The sequence below is a fragment of the Eurypyga helias genome, unplaced genomic scaffold (assembly GCF_000690775.1).
Source record: "Eurypyga helias isolate BGI_N326 unplaced genomic scaffold, ASM69077v1 scaffold4988, whole genome shotgun sequence".
NCBI lineage: Eukaryota > Metazoa > Chordata > Aves > Eurypygiformes > Eurypygidae > Eurypyga > Eurypyga helias.
In genome coordinates this window covers 111,407-124,934 of record NW_010266201.1, presented here as the reverse complement: position 1 = coordinate 124,934, position 13,528 = coordinate 111,407, and the positions used below count along the sequence as shown (strand labels likewise).

The window sequence follows — 13,528 nt, the reverse complement described above, 5'->3', positions numbered from 1 at the left end:
AGCTGGGAACGCAGCTGCAGTGTCAAAAGCGGAGGGAGACCTTGAATTCAGTGCAGGCATTGCCCAGCGACCTTGAATTCAGTGCAGGCATTCCCCAGCGCCAGCTGAGAACTGATCAGTGCTGCTCTCTGCATCCAGGAACAGCTTCCTAGCAGCCACGGTAAAGTTAACTCTTTCCTGACTGAACCCAGCACAGCAAGTTAAGGGAAATCTGAATGGGTGTTAAACATGACCTTAAGAAAACCCCAAGCTTTGCAAAATTATCATTGTTGTAATGTGTTTTTTGTTTGTTTGTAATTAATGATCAAGTGATCTTAGTAGGACGGGATGTACACCATGAGCCCATACGACAGGTAATAAAGGAACAGACTCACGTTAGAGCTTCAGAATAATTGTAATGAGGAGACACTCCAAGAAACTTCTGCACTTCATCCATCACAGTAGCTGGGTCGCTTCTTAGCTGCTGTCCATCAATAATAAGCAACTGTAGGGGTAAATATGCTAGCTATTTAGAAACAGGATAAGGTTAATGAAGAATGACATTATTTTCCTTCTGAGACAATATGGATTTAAATTAACATGTGACTTTCTGCGGTGCTAATAGCAATCATATGGATGAACTTCTTTTCAGATATACTTTTTACTCTATTATGTTGAATATGTATAGCCAGGCATCTTGTAACTCTGTGTGTGCACATTGTTCAAACGCAAGAGTTAAATCTCACAACCCAAACCCGAGCCTCAGAGAACTGTGAGAAAGAGAGATAAGGAAGGAATGTAAAAATATTGTTGAGGTTTACAATGTGCCCATATAAAATCTGGCATGGCATAAGAAAAAGAAGAAAAAGCTCATATATGTATCTTGGAATTAAATATTCAGAAACTATACAATTACATGTTCAAAAGTGATATTGTGGCAATTTATTTGAAACTTGCCACCAGCCCATCAAGTATATAGGCTTGCAAAATTGTTATCAAAGGTAGGGGTTTTTTTTGTTTTGTTTTTAATTAAAAATTGATGTGATGTAAAAGTACATTGACATCAACAAGCAAATGTTAAGACAATGTATCAAAAGTCTCCGGGAGTACCAAGCAGTATTACTAATAAGTATTCTGGGCAGGCGTGTTTTATATTTATTGTGAAAGCTTATTATGAATTATTAAGTTTTTGAGTGCACAGGCCGACTGAAAGCACATTACCGTGTGCCCATTAGTAAGCACTGTGAGTACACTCTCTGTGTGCACCTTATTAAGAATGAGTGCATTTTGTTGTGTATCTTGTAAAATTAATCACTGTAACTGTGAAACATGAGTGGTTACCAGTTTTACAAGAAGTATGTCAATGTGCCCCTGAATGTTTAACAGGCGGGCTGTCCGCGCTCTTCCCCACGGCAGGAGAAGGGGAGAAATCTTCATGAGAGGGGACAGCAGCCCTGCGTGAGGGCAGAGAAGGAGCAGAGGTAACAGGGCATGGGATGTTGGTACCCTTTGCACGCTCCCAGTTTGCCAGGACAGACCCTTCTCCTTTAGAGGAATAAACTGGGACGTGGTGGTTGATGAGGGGACATGCCCTGTTTGCTCTTAGGGTAATACTGTCTGGGGATGGGCTTGCTGCATGCTCAGCTGCTTTAGGCACTACTCCTTCCCCATATAGGAAAGAGTAGAAAGACCAGAGATGAAAGAAGAAAGTAAATGACTGAGACTTTCTCCTTTCTCCTGGAAATGGGATTGACCTGCTTCTCCTCCTTGTTCTACAGCTCAGACTGTGTAAAAAGAAAAGCGAAGCTTGCAAAAAGACAGAGCTTCTACTTCTTTTTGTTTTCCCAGGTCCCTGGCTAAATAGGCAACACGCAGTAATACCGCCTTTCAGCAAAAATCTGTCCCATATAGAGCAATCCCTGGAGATACTTGTTCATTATGCTTGCTCATTTAACCTTTTACAACTTTTTCTTACAGTAGGTAGAGGTGTGCACTGAGCCATGGACCACATCCATGGGTAAAGAGTGCCCATACATATATTTTATAGTACTAAAATATTTGCTTTAAGTTTATATCAGTTAACCTTTTTTTTAAAGTTTTTTAGTAATGGGAATTGTCTTTAGGTCTGTGTTTATGTAAATTTTTCATGGGAAATATTATAAAAGACAATTCAATAAAACATCTGAAGGAAGATGGGGCAAAATAAGGAATTTCTGCTCTAACACTGAGGAAAGCTAATTCCGTATCAGTATCAAACAAATGTGAAACTTTCTATCAAAGGAAGTGAGTGGGAAGCAGAATGAAATTTCCTTTTAGAAAAAGCCCTGACATTTTCTAAATAAATTTGTCAAAACTTCCCACAATGTCTCATGGTGCAGCTGCTTGTTTCTTGGGACCCAGAAGCTGTGACAACTTTTGCTGATCCTTGAAAAAAACCCCAAAGTCCCCCATGAAATTCATGTGGCCAGAGTTCGTAGCATTTTCCTGTTACATCTTTTCCATCAGAAGACAGAAAGATCAACACACCTGCCAAATATCCTGATCTTGTCAAATCTGTGTTTCCTAACAACTAAGGGTTCCAGTGGGAATTATCCCATCACCTCTAATGATGAGGCCATACTCATTTCGGGACTTTTCAAGTGTCGATGAGCTTGGTGAAACAACAGATTGGAAATTACCTGTGAAGCAGGGTAATGAGTTAACCATCTTTCGATATGGACAGCATACCATCCAGGTGTCAGGCATCTCTTCTGGAGAGTCCTTATCTCTGAGGGTGCCCAATGGCTGGATGTAATGACTTCATAAAAATTGAATTTCAGGGCAGCAGGGTCCTCGTGGGATCGCTGATGCTAATGAGAGATAGTGACATACATATCACAAGGATGCTGAAGATTAAGCCATAAGCCATCTAAGAGGCATTGGGAGGGTTGTGCTGGCATGGCCAGCATGGCTGCAGCCCACAGCAGCCCCTCGGCTCCCCACCAGTGCCACTTCGGCTGGGTAGAAGCAGGAGCAGGAAGCAGGATGGGGCCACCATTCAGTCAACGGCCTTCCTGGGACAAGCAGGAGGGGACTCAAGGAACCAGATTCTGCCAAAGCAGACACAATTTTTTTTTCTGCTTTGCATCTTGCATCAGCAGTTGTAAAGGGGCAAATGAGGTATTTAAAAAAGGTGTCAACTTCAGCCCTAGGTCATGTTTGATTCCTTGCAGAACTCATAAGAGTATCAGAAATTATGTATTTTAAGCAACATTATTGATTTGTGTCTGTTTTAACACTGCTTTTAATATTTCCTTTATTTGTATGACTTCACCATATTTTACATGTGTGCTTAAATGTCTTTTTAAAAATAGTTTTTTAAAATAGTGCAGACTTTTTTATGGAAAGGTGTGGGCTCAGTAAAAGGCAAGAAAGAGCACCCTAGTCTTTCCTCATAAAAACAACCGGCTTTCTTTTGTTTCCATGGAGAATAAAAACCCCACCCAACTCTCTAGACACAGCTCTTCGTAACTCCTTAGAAACTTTAGAAGACACTGCATACATTTGTACACCACTGCCTATTGCTCAGCTTACACGGTGGAGGATGGAATCAGGTACCAGATTCTCGGCATGAAGAGCTCTGATTTTCTAGCTAGGCCATGCTCATTTTCCCCATGTGTCTCCCTGGGCAAGGAGCACTGCTTTTCCTCTATGCAGTGTCAGCTGTAATTGAGATAAAACTGTTTGTTTACAGCTGGTGGCAGCTCTGTACTGAGAAGTTTCATCATTTATGACACTGGTGTCACAGATGCCAACTGCAAATCCTGGCATTCAGCAACCTTCCACTTCTACACAGTGCAAACGCTTTGTAATAAATCCCGCTTTTGCTCAAGGACACCAATTCCTACTGATGTCGGCCATCATCCCCTGCTATTGATTTCACTGTCTGTTTTTCAAAGGCAAGGTCCCTACCTGGTACCAGGAATACGCCCGATCGGATGGGTCGATAAGGATGGTGATGATCTTGGCCTTGGGGATGAGGGAAGCAGCTCGTTTAGGGGCTTCCTCAGAATGGAAATAGTTAGCACTTTTCTCAAAGAGGAGGTCGGTGGTGATGTTGGAAGGGGTGGGGAAGAAATCCATGTACCTGTGAGGTGAAGAAACTCATTAGAATTAGCAGTTTCACAAAAGGGTCATATTCCTGTGCTTCCCATTTCACAGTAGGTGAAAAGGTGAATTTTCAGACATAATTCTCAAGAAGCAAAATTGAATTTCTCAGCTCACTCCAGAACTGGAATAAGGGGAACACATCTTGGCTCTTACATGGTGCTAGTAATAGCTATAGCCTCCATGAAGTCAGGTTTTTCCTTTGATGGATGAGATTTTTGCTAATAAGTTCAATGTCAAAGTCGTATCTTTCACCAGTTTGGAGTGAGTTAAGTTTTAGTTGCAGAAAAAAAATGGGGAAAGTCTCAGAAAGTCAACCATTTTATTTTAACATTGTTGTAATATTACACTTTGGAAACAATAAATCTTTCTTTCAGATATTTTCGGAATGCGAGATTTGAATTTTTGCTTTGAATGGTCTTTTCCACTTAAAATTGGTTTGAAGAAAAAGTAAGTAAAATCAGCTGAAGAATTCAAATGAAGCAAAAGGTGAAATTGTTTTGGAGTCATTTTTTAGTCCCTTTAGTTTTGCAGAGCACACTGGGACCTTCCAGTTTTGGCAGGACTAATTGTTTTTCCTGTCTTTTCTATGGAAATGGAGCATGCAGAGCCTCGCCCTGCACATGGGACCCTACTGATGTTTGAACCTGCAGCGTGACAGAAGATGTCTGAGAGGCCAGCCTCTTCCTCTACATGTTCTGCAAGTGGCTGCAGAGGAGAGACCGCCCCCCCCTCCCCACCCCAATCACAGCTCCTTCTCCGAGTGTATTACACCATGTACTCTATGATAGCCGTGGGTGATCCCTTTCTTTATGCAGTATGGAAAACCCAATGCCAAGCATTTATTTCCCTTTATTTTTCATAACACCTTGAACCAAGAATATAGCCTTCTAGGTGTGGGGACAACCTGCTTTCACCGGTCAGCCTCGTTTGCTCCGCATCCTCTCCATGCCGTACGCGGGCAAGGAAAACTGCTCAGGACTAATCAGTTTCTGTGTGGTGTGATGTTTGTCTTATATTTCAGTTTTCACACAAGGATCAGAACTGCTGTTCCCTGTGGAAACAAAAGCTTTACAAAAATGGTTTTCTTAGGCAAAAATAGTAAAAGCAATAGTTAAAATTGTGATAGGAATACCAGCTGAAATGCTTTACAGCGTTCTGTGTTTTGGTTGTTTTTTTTTTTTTTCCCCAGGAAAAGACAAATGGAATCTTACTTCATGACAAGCTGCTTTTGAAGAAAAAGAGTATAATTCAATATAGGTACAGTTCTGAAAAGAAAGAGATGCTATTCAGCATGAGGACCGACCTCATAACTGAGCTAGCCATTGTATTCATCTGTGCAAAGAACAAGAAGATCGGTACTCTAATATCTAAACAAAATTAAGGACTTGATTAAATGTCCCATCATTACAAATTAGTTCTTCTTTCTGTCTGATAATGCCAAGCATAACAAATTCATCCAGTAATTTTGTTGGTGTCATACATGCTTCGGTAATTGTTCCATTGTGATTTACCATGTATTAATAATGAACACTTCTTTATCCTGTTGTTCTTCTTACCAGTCAATTCCCTTGTGATAGTTGTTTCCATTGAAGAACTGAACTTCTTCAAAAGTTCTAGGACTAGGGAGATTACTGATAATGGAAGGATGCATCAGAAGAAATAAATAAAGTGCTGTTGTGCCTACGACAACAAAAAGAGATGCCAATAAGAAGTAGAAAAAAACCCTTTGACTTTATTCATTCAAGAAAGTACTTTAAAACAGTGCATGCTAAGATATATAGGAAAACTAGATTACCTTTTATAACAAAGTTGCCTGTTGATGAAAGACCTGTTTAAGCACAAAGGGCTTTCAGAGGGAGGGGGGAATATGTGCAGATTTCTCCGCTCATTGAACTTTTCCCATTTCAATACTCTGATTTCTGCTCTCTGATGCAAGCATGATACTGCTGTTGCTGATAGTGCTTCCTTGACTGCGTATTTAACCAGTGGGGGAATCTGGCCTGAACACGTTTGTTTTCAAACTATATATGCTGCACAAAACTTCCCAAAAGCTCTAATTGTGGGATTTTGTTGGTCTCAGAACTGCACTTTTGTCCTCTGTTTAATTTTCCTGTGGGTCTGCTATTGAGTAATAAATTGTCTATTTTAATGCTAACAAACCTGTATGTAATAAGTATGCTTTAAAAATCCAGTAAGGGTACTTTTTTGTTATTTGTTTGACAAAACAACTGCAAATGATACCTGGCAGTAAACAACAGTTTGGAGAATGTGTCTTTAAGCTTGCTCTTCAGTGATTTCACGCTATGCAAGCTGTCATTGGACTATGCATCAGGACCTGCTGCCTCTTTGTCACTGTCGCAGAGTGTCTATATCATCTTGGATTAGTCATTTATTTCCCTGCCTCAGCATCCACTTTCTGTAACATGTCCACAACAGTAATAGCTATACTGGGAGTGGGAATTTGTGGCTTAATTCAAATAATGCCTTTAGACCCTCAGAGATGCAAGGTGGTAAATACATTTATTGTCAATTGAGGTCTCAAATAACGCTGAAATAATTTTTCAAAGAACTTGACAACACAGGCCAGCCTGACTGCATGTTGGTTTTTGTTGTTGGTTGGTGGGTTTTTTCTGGTTTTGGTTTGTTTTTGTTTTTTTTTTAACAGTGAATGAATGTAATTTTAGTACACAACCTGTTGTCCCTTTCTGTTGGAAGTGAAGGAGTTACTATCTGAACCCTGTAGGGATCGGGCATCTGCCATCTCTATGGCAGGGAGTTGGCTTTAGTTTACAGGACACCAATATACAGATACAAAACCAGGGGCTAGCTTCATCTACAAATTCATGACTTCTTACCTGTTTTCTGGGGTCCTATCACAAGAAATTTGGGTAGGTGGTCACAAGTTTTGTCTCTGGACCAGATATCCCTGTGTCGTTTATCATCACATGGATTCTGAAGGAGAAAAGGCAGCTGTGTACATCACGCTGGGTATGTCCTACATGTTTCCATTCATGTGAGACTTTGCAGCATCTAAATGTTATGCACTAAAGCCAGAGCCTTTCACTAAGTAGTAATATCCCACATTTCCTTGTAAGAATTTACTCTTGATAGATATTGAGTACTCTGGTATGGATCTATGGAAGCATTCAAGTACACAGGGACCCAATTCCTGGGCATCCTGCAGGACCAATTCTTCCAGGGGTTCCAGCGAAGTCAATAATGCAACACAGTTGTGCAAATCCTGGAAAGATTGGTGTCAAAATCCACACCCTGTGAGACTACTGCTTTTCCTCCCCTCTGTCAGTCAGTCTCATTTAATAAACTCAGAGTCCATGGGCACATAGGGAGGCACAAATGTGGTCCCTTGGACTAAAATTCAATGTGTATATAATGGTTTTGCATGACTGAGGATTAAGTTCAGTCATTAGAAAAAAAGAAAAGAAAAAGAAGAAAAAAGGATTAAAACATGGATTTAATCAAGTTTTCATTTGAGGTTAAAATGGAAACCTCTGTTTGAATAGCTTCAAGGCATTACTTTCTTAAGGTGACAAAATGGTTTCAGATGCATAGGACCTAGTGCCAATTTTAATTTACATAAGAACCCAAAAAGAAGGACGAAATAGAAATGTGGGATATTATTCATCTTCTTATCTTTCTACTACCTAGGAATGCAAAATAAAAACGTATGAACAAAAGACCTTACAGAAAAGGTTAGGATTGACTGCTCTTTAAAGCAGTTATCATATAGATACTCTTCTGGATACCTATTGGCTGGTAATAGAAGATACAGTTTGCTGGCAGAATAAAATTAACAAAATATAATTGAGAAAATCGTTAACTGACGTGAATTGACGCAACTCCACAAAACTTGGTGGAAACAATATAGATTTATGCTTCTTTTTCATCTGGGCCAAAATAATAGGGAATTTTTCTGTTCCCTTTTGCCAGTGTATGCCCAAAATAACTGCACAGATCTCCATGGTGTCGCTCTGGATTTATGCCTGCATAGCTAAAAGCACAGCGTGGCACATCATATTCTGAATAAGAGAAGAGCCAGATATGTGTAACAATGATTAAGAAATTACAGTGGTGGGATTACAAGCTCCTGCCCTCCCTTTTCCCTGCTGTTTCTTTGAAGGAGGTTCAGATGGTGGGGAATCCTCCTCGTAGCTGCAGTGACCAACATTCCTGATTCCCTGTTCAGGGGTGAAATGAATCTGCACCATTTGCCTTGAGATAGCTCTTACTACCAGCAGGTTGCAGGGCATCTTACTGAGAGTGCAACATGGTGAGTTAGCACAACACGATGCATCAGCAAAACTACAGAGAGGAGGGGCAGGAAGGGAAGCTTTTTCTCGCATAAATGGCAGTTAGGTGCTTTTACCATGTCTGATTTGGGGTGAGTAGAAGATAATCCATTTCTAGTCAAAAGCAGTGGTGTCTCAAGAAAATGTAAATAATCTAAGGCATCATGCAGGAAGATGTAACATATGTGAATGTAAAGTGATTTTGGTTTTTTTTTTCAGGAAGAAATTCTTATTTCAACAAGCAAATTGTAATTGGAGGAAGAGGCTGTGACATTACCTGCCAAAGAGGGTCTGTCTGCTCCGGGAAGAGCTCAAAGTACTTCTGAGCCAGCTGAACTGGGGGCAGCGTCTGCAGGTTCAGGTTAGTTGAGCTCTTAACAAAGTTGGCCAGGTTCGCAAAGGTGTATAAACCCAGGCGGTCATTTCCATAATTAGACAAATGGGTCATGAAGATGCTGATCTGGGAGGCAAGAGACACCTTTCAGTCACAGGACATCAGGAGCTGGCAGCGTCTGGCTGGAAAGAGGGGCACAGGGGCTCCCGGGAGCTTTGCCAAACGCTCTCCCCCTCACCCAAAACCAAAAGAAGACAATGAAAATGTTAGACTAGTTGCGCATCCTAGCCTCTCTGCCAGGGTCAAATCTCCAAACCTGTCACGTCTGTGCCATTTCTTTAAAATCCCCCTTCTTATCTGAAGGGATGTATGGGCTCCCCACGGACCGGCATTCAGGAGATGTTTTCAGAGAAATTCTTTTTTTATTCTTCTGTTTTGACTTCTGTTTATAAATAACATAAAAATTGTTTCTTGCATGTTTCCTGTTTCTGTCACTGTTCCTCATCCCTGGGCAGGCATCTCGGTTAGGAGTCAGCAGTGCCATGGTACTTCCAAGGGAGCCAGCTCTCCGCTACTTGGACGTGTAGGCAAAGCTTAATTTCAGGGCTGCTATTTATGGAATTAACTTGAAAATCTGACTAATACACTGTCTCCTCTAAATGCAGGGTTGGCTAGTTTGTTTAAAATGTCATGGCTGTAAGGAGGGGAATAAATTCTGAAATTTAAAAAATTCAAGCCTTGGTGAATGATGATACCTCAGCTAAATCTCGCTGTCGTTGTTTTCTCCTTAAAGCCAATACAACTTCTGCCTTTTTATCAGCCTTATTACGGTTCTCCTTTACATGGCCACTGCTTTGTAGATCTCATAATTTTTTTCAGGGGGATAAAGAGAATTTGTAGGAATAATGTGAAGAATATATTTCCCAGTATTTTCTTTATATGAGGTGATCAAACTCAGTTTCACAACTGCAAAGGCTTGGTTTATCTGTAGATTGTCATTATTTAATTTTATGAAGATGCTATCCAACTGAGTGTTGTTACTTGACTGTTTTACTCAGTACATTGGCCTAAGATAGGACACGCAATGACAGTGGAATTTAATTACACTGTTATCAAGAAATAACATCTTAGTGGTCACTGAACAGTATATATTTTTCTTCTTTTTCAGCACCATCTCTGAAGTTGACAATCAATAATATGCAGCAGAGAGCAAAAAGTATAAATTAACTAATGTGACCACAGCAATTAAACAGGGCAGCATGTCAGGCAGTGTACTTCTTAATAATGATATCATGCTTCAAGGAGGCCTTGATGTGAAGTTAAAGGTTACAGCAAAATCCACAATATGGTGGTGGGAGGTTTAGCAGTTTGCTGTTCTGCCATTATGCAGGAAATTTATGGAAAGGGAAAATAAAGCATCAGCTTTGTGAACTCAGTGATTGTTCTGGGTAAGAAAAACTTAAACATAGTCTGTAGGAGTTTCCCTTTTCCCAAAGTCTTGTGCATCTGCTGCAGCTATGGATTTCACAGGGGAGATGAAGAATCCACTCAATGCACTATCTTCAGTGTCCTTACACATGTAGTCTTCCTTCACATGAAGTTTAAAATATCTCCATATAGGCAGGATGTATGGGTGACCTTTATGGATGACCTTTATGACCCCTTCATGCCACACTGAAAAGCTCGGCCTGAGAGCAGAGCGTGCCCTGCTGAGCTGCAAACATTAACACGTGGAAGGTCAGCTTCCCAATGTGTTGATCGTGGTTTGCGTTCTCATTTCACACAGCTGGTTCATGTGCACCCTGTGAGACCACGGATACGGAGCCATCCACCTTCGAGTTGGACTGGGTTCAGGAAAGGCGCATAGGCTCAGCACGCTAGCTCCTAGACTTTTTGCGTCTGATTTTGGTTAGGTAGATGGTTTGTAAAGCCTCGGGAGGGCTTGGTGGCTGAGGACTGACATGAGCAATAGCCGATCTGCTCAGCCACTTGAGTTACCTGCACTGCCCAGCTAGGACGCAGGTCTGCAGGCAGGGGTGGGGGTATAAGCCATACATATTTTGGGAGTTGGAGCACCCGACTCTGAAGAGGTTAGTTATCAGTAGTGAGGGTCTCTGCTTCACAGGTGAACTGCTTGCTTTGCAGACAGACATCTATGTCCAGGTGAGACTCTTTCTGGATGATCACGAATGGGAACTGGCAGCACAGCTGGGGGTTGTGTGTGAGTTTACAAAGTGACGTGCAGGCAGCAGAGAGGGGATTGCAGGAGGTGAGGCATCCTGTGCACCTTCCTGCATTGAGAGCAGGAGATCTGGCTCTCCAGCACCCCGGATGTATGCTCAGGTCAGTGAGTTGTTTTGGGTAGAAATTTGTGTGTGTGTGGGTTTTTTTTTGGTGTTTTTTTTTTGGTGGGTTTTTTTTTGTTGTTTGTTTGTTTTTTTTTCCCCCCCGCCCTGTGTCTTGAGGGAAGCTGGATGTAGTTTGATTGACATCTTGCACAACTCAGGCACAGGGGACAATGTTTAGGCTGTCTGAAGCATATGTTAGATGTCCTGGAGATGTCAAGGTGTATGCTGTCCTTGTTGGGGTTAGACTGTGTCTGGGTATCCAGGTGGGCTGACCTGGCATCCTGGTCCCTGAGCTAGAGCCCTGGGAACACGTCTCAGCTGGGTGGCAACCAGGCTCTCTAGCAACTAATCTGGTGAGAAGCGTGGAGTCCCAAAACTTGGGGTCTTCACAACTAAAAGGTCTGAAAAATGCCCAGATGTTTATCAGGAAGGGTGTTATCGCTGATCGACATACTTTGGTCCTGCTGACTGTGAAGTGTTTTCCAAACCAAACTGCTGCTACTACCCGAAGATGAAACATAGCCTTCATTATGTTGTCTGTGGTCCCATGCCTGAGCTCTAGCAGAAGCAAGTGCTGCTGCTGAAAATACCATGTCCCTAGTAGGCCATGCTGTCCTGACTTTCAAAATAACCACAGAAGGAAAAGCCACAAGCTTTCCACTTTCACCATTTTGCTCTGACAATGTGCACTTCTTTAAGCATCAGCCCACAATGTTTAAAAACATGTCCATTAGTTTTTTTTAATTATTGATAAGGCTTTTAGTACTTCTATAAGGTGAAGATGGATGGAGCTTAGGAGAAAGTGTCTCTTATGGCCCATCTGCAGTGTATTTGCACTGTGCCCACTTCATTCCACAAAAGGTAATTTATTCTCCACTTTTATTCTGTTCTGAGCCTCTGTTGAGCAAAGATTGGCAACTGTACAAGATCTTTTTATTTCTGACAGCTTGACTTTGTGGATTCCGGTGCCTATGCATTTTATGGCTGAAAGTGTTTGACATAACACTTAGTGAACACTAAAATTGCCTTGAACTTTGTGCATGTCCATATACAGTACCCCAGGAACTTATAAATAAGGTAATGAATCATCTTCTTTGGGTTTCCAGACTACTGACCTTCCTCCTTACCCCCTCCAAAAAAACTCCCAACACAAACATATCATTTCTAGTTTAGAGTTCAACCCCTCAGAATGTGACAAGTGCTTCTTGCAAGCTATTTTAATATGATGGAAAGGAAAACACTTACAGGAAATGTTGGTAGAGAATATAATTTTGTCTCTGAAGTGTTTTTTGATAACTGCTAAAGGGTCTGTCAATGGTGTTTAATATTGTTGCAGCAGTTTAATATTATTGCAGTAAATAAAGTATGCAACTAAACGTACATGATCTTTTTGATTTGTTTACTCTTGAATTTGAATGAGTTTTTTTTTAATTTAAAAAGGTACTTCTAGGAGGTGGATATTAGCTTATTTTAAGAGTTTCATTAGTCTTCTGTCCAATCCAAAAAATCAAATTGATCACTGTTTATGGAGTCAAAAGGTCTTGGATATCTCTCTTGAGTTCTTTTGTTCCCTTGATCTTTCTGAAGTAAAAAACCACCAGATATGATACATTATAGATGGGATAAAGCCATATCTATTTTTTTGCCACCTATCTCCAAATCAGTTGAGACAAAAAAAGATAGGTATTAACTCTTCATGTTTACACAATGAATGAGCACAAAAGTATGTTTTCATGCCAATGTGTCAAACCATGCAATAGTCTAAAAATATGCTGAGCTAGCATAATGGTGCTGCGTGCCTTGAGGCTGGGGGTAGGATACATAACACTGTTGCACAGCTTTGCTGCCTGATGTGGTGGACACAGGCTTTGGAACCAGCCTCAAGGGCAAGAGTGGGGAAACCAGTAAAAACCAAGGACTGTCGCCTCCTGCAGTGCTCTGAGCAAAACTGGTGAATAAAAGAGAAAGAGCCTTGTTTTCATACTTTCTATGACAAAAAGGAAGGTGCAGCACACTGACTGACGCTAACCAGCAGGCAGCACTTCATCAAAATAGGGGTAGTCCTTTTAGGAAGGAGGCAGGATGCCACTCTTCTCACCGGTGCAGTACAAAGGCAATAAATTATTTCAAATTCCTGAGTCTGGGGAAAGGGCTCTGGTGGCATTGCATTACTCCTAAGGTTAAACTAGCATAAAGCAATGTGTGTTACACAAATGTGCAGAAAGGCACTCAGTAAAATCCCTTGCTGTCACTATACAGTCTATAGCCAACACACTATGGGATGCGAGGTCGGTTGTGTGTTACTTTGGCTCTGGTCATGTTTTCCCCATCCGTGCCAGAACAGAGACACTGCAGGATGACTTCCCATTTTCTGCAGCCAGGGTCCTTTTGTTACAGAAATACTATCTTTA

At 41.2% G+C, this 13,528-nt stretch overlaps 1 protein-coding gene across 1 annotated transcript in view; it reads right to left on the bottom strand.

The window, feature by feature from the left end:
• Positions 1-370: 370 nt before the first annotated feature.
• NDST4 (N-deacetylase/N-sulfotransferase (heparan glucosaminyl) 4) overlaps positions 371-13,528 on the bottom strand; it is an 81,618-nt gene continuing 68,460 nt past the window's right edge. Inside the window, exons 6-11 of the mRNA XM_010156982.1 lie at positions 8,713-8,895; positions 6,984-7,080; positions 5,685-5,808; positions 3,931-4,105; positions 2,658-2,828; positions 371-484 (exon numbers count right to left, since the gene is read on the bottom strand). Of these exons, the coding sequence (XP_010155284.1) occupies positions 371-484; positions 2,658-2,828; positions 3,931-4,105; positions 5,685-5,808; positions 6,984-7,080; positions 8,713-8,895 (864 nt within the window). The remainder of the gene's footprint in view (positions 485-2,657; positions 2,829-3,930; positions 4,106-5,684; positions 5,809-6,983; positions 7,081-8,712; positions 8,896-13,528) is intronic.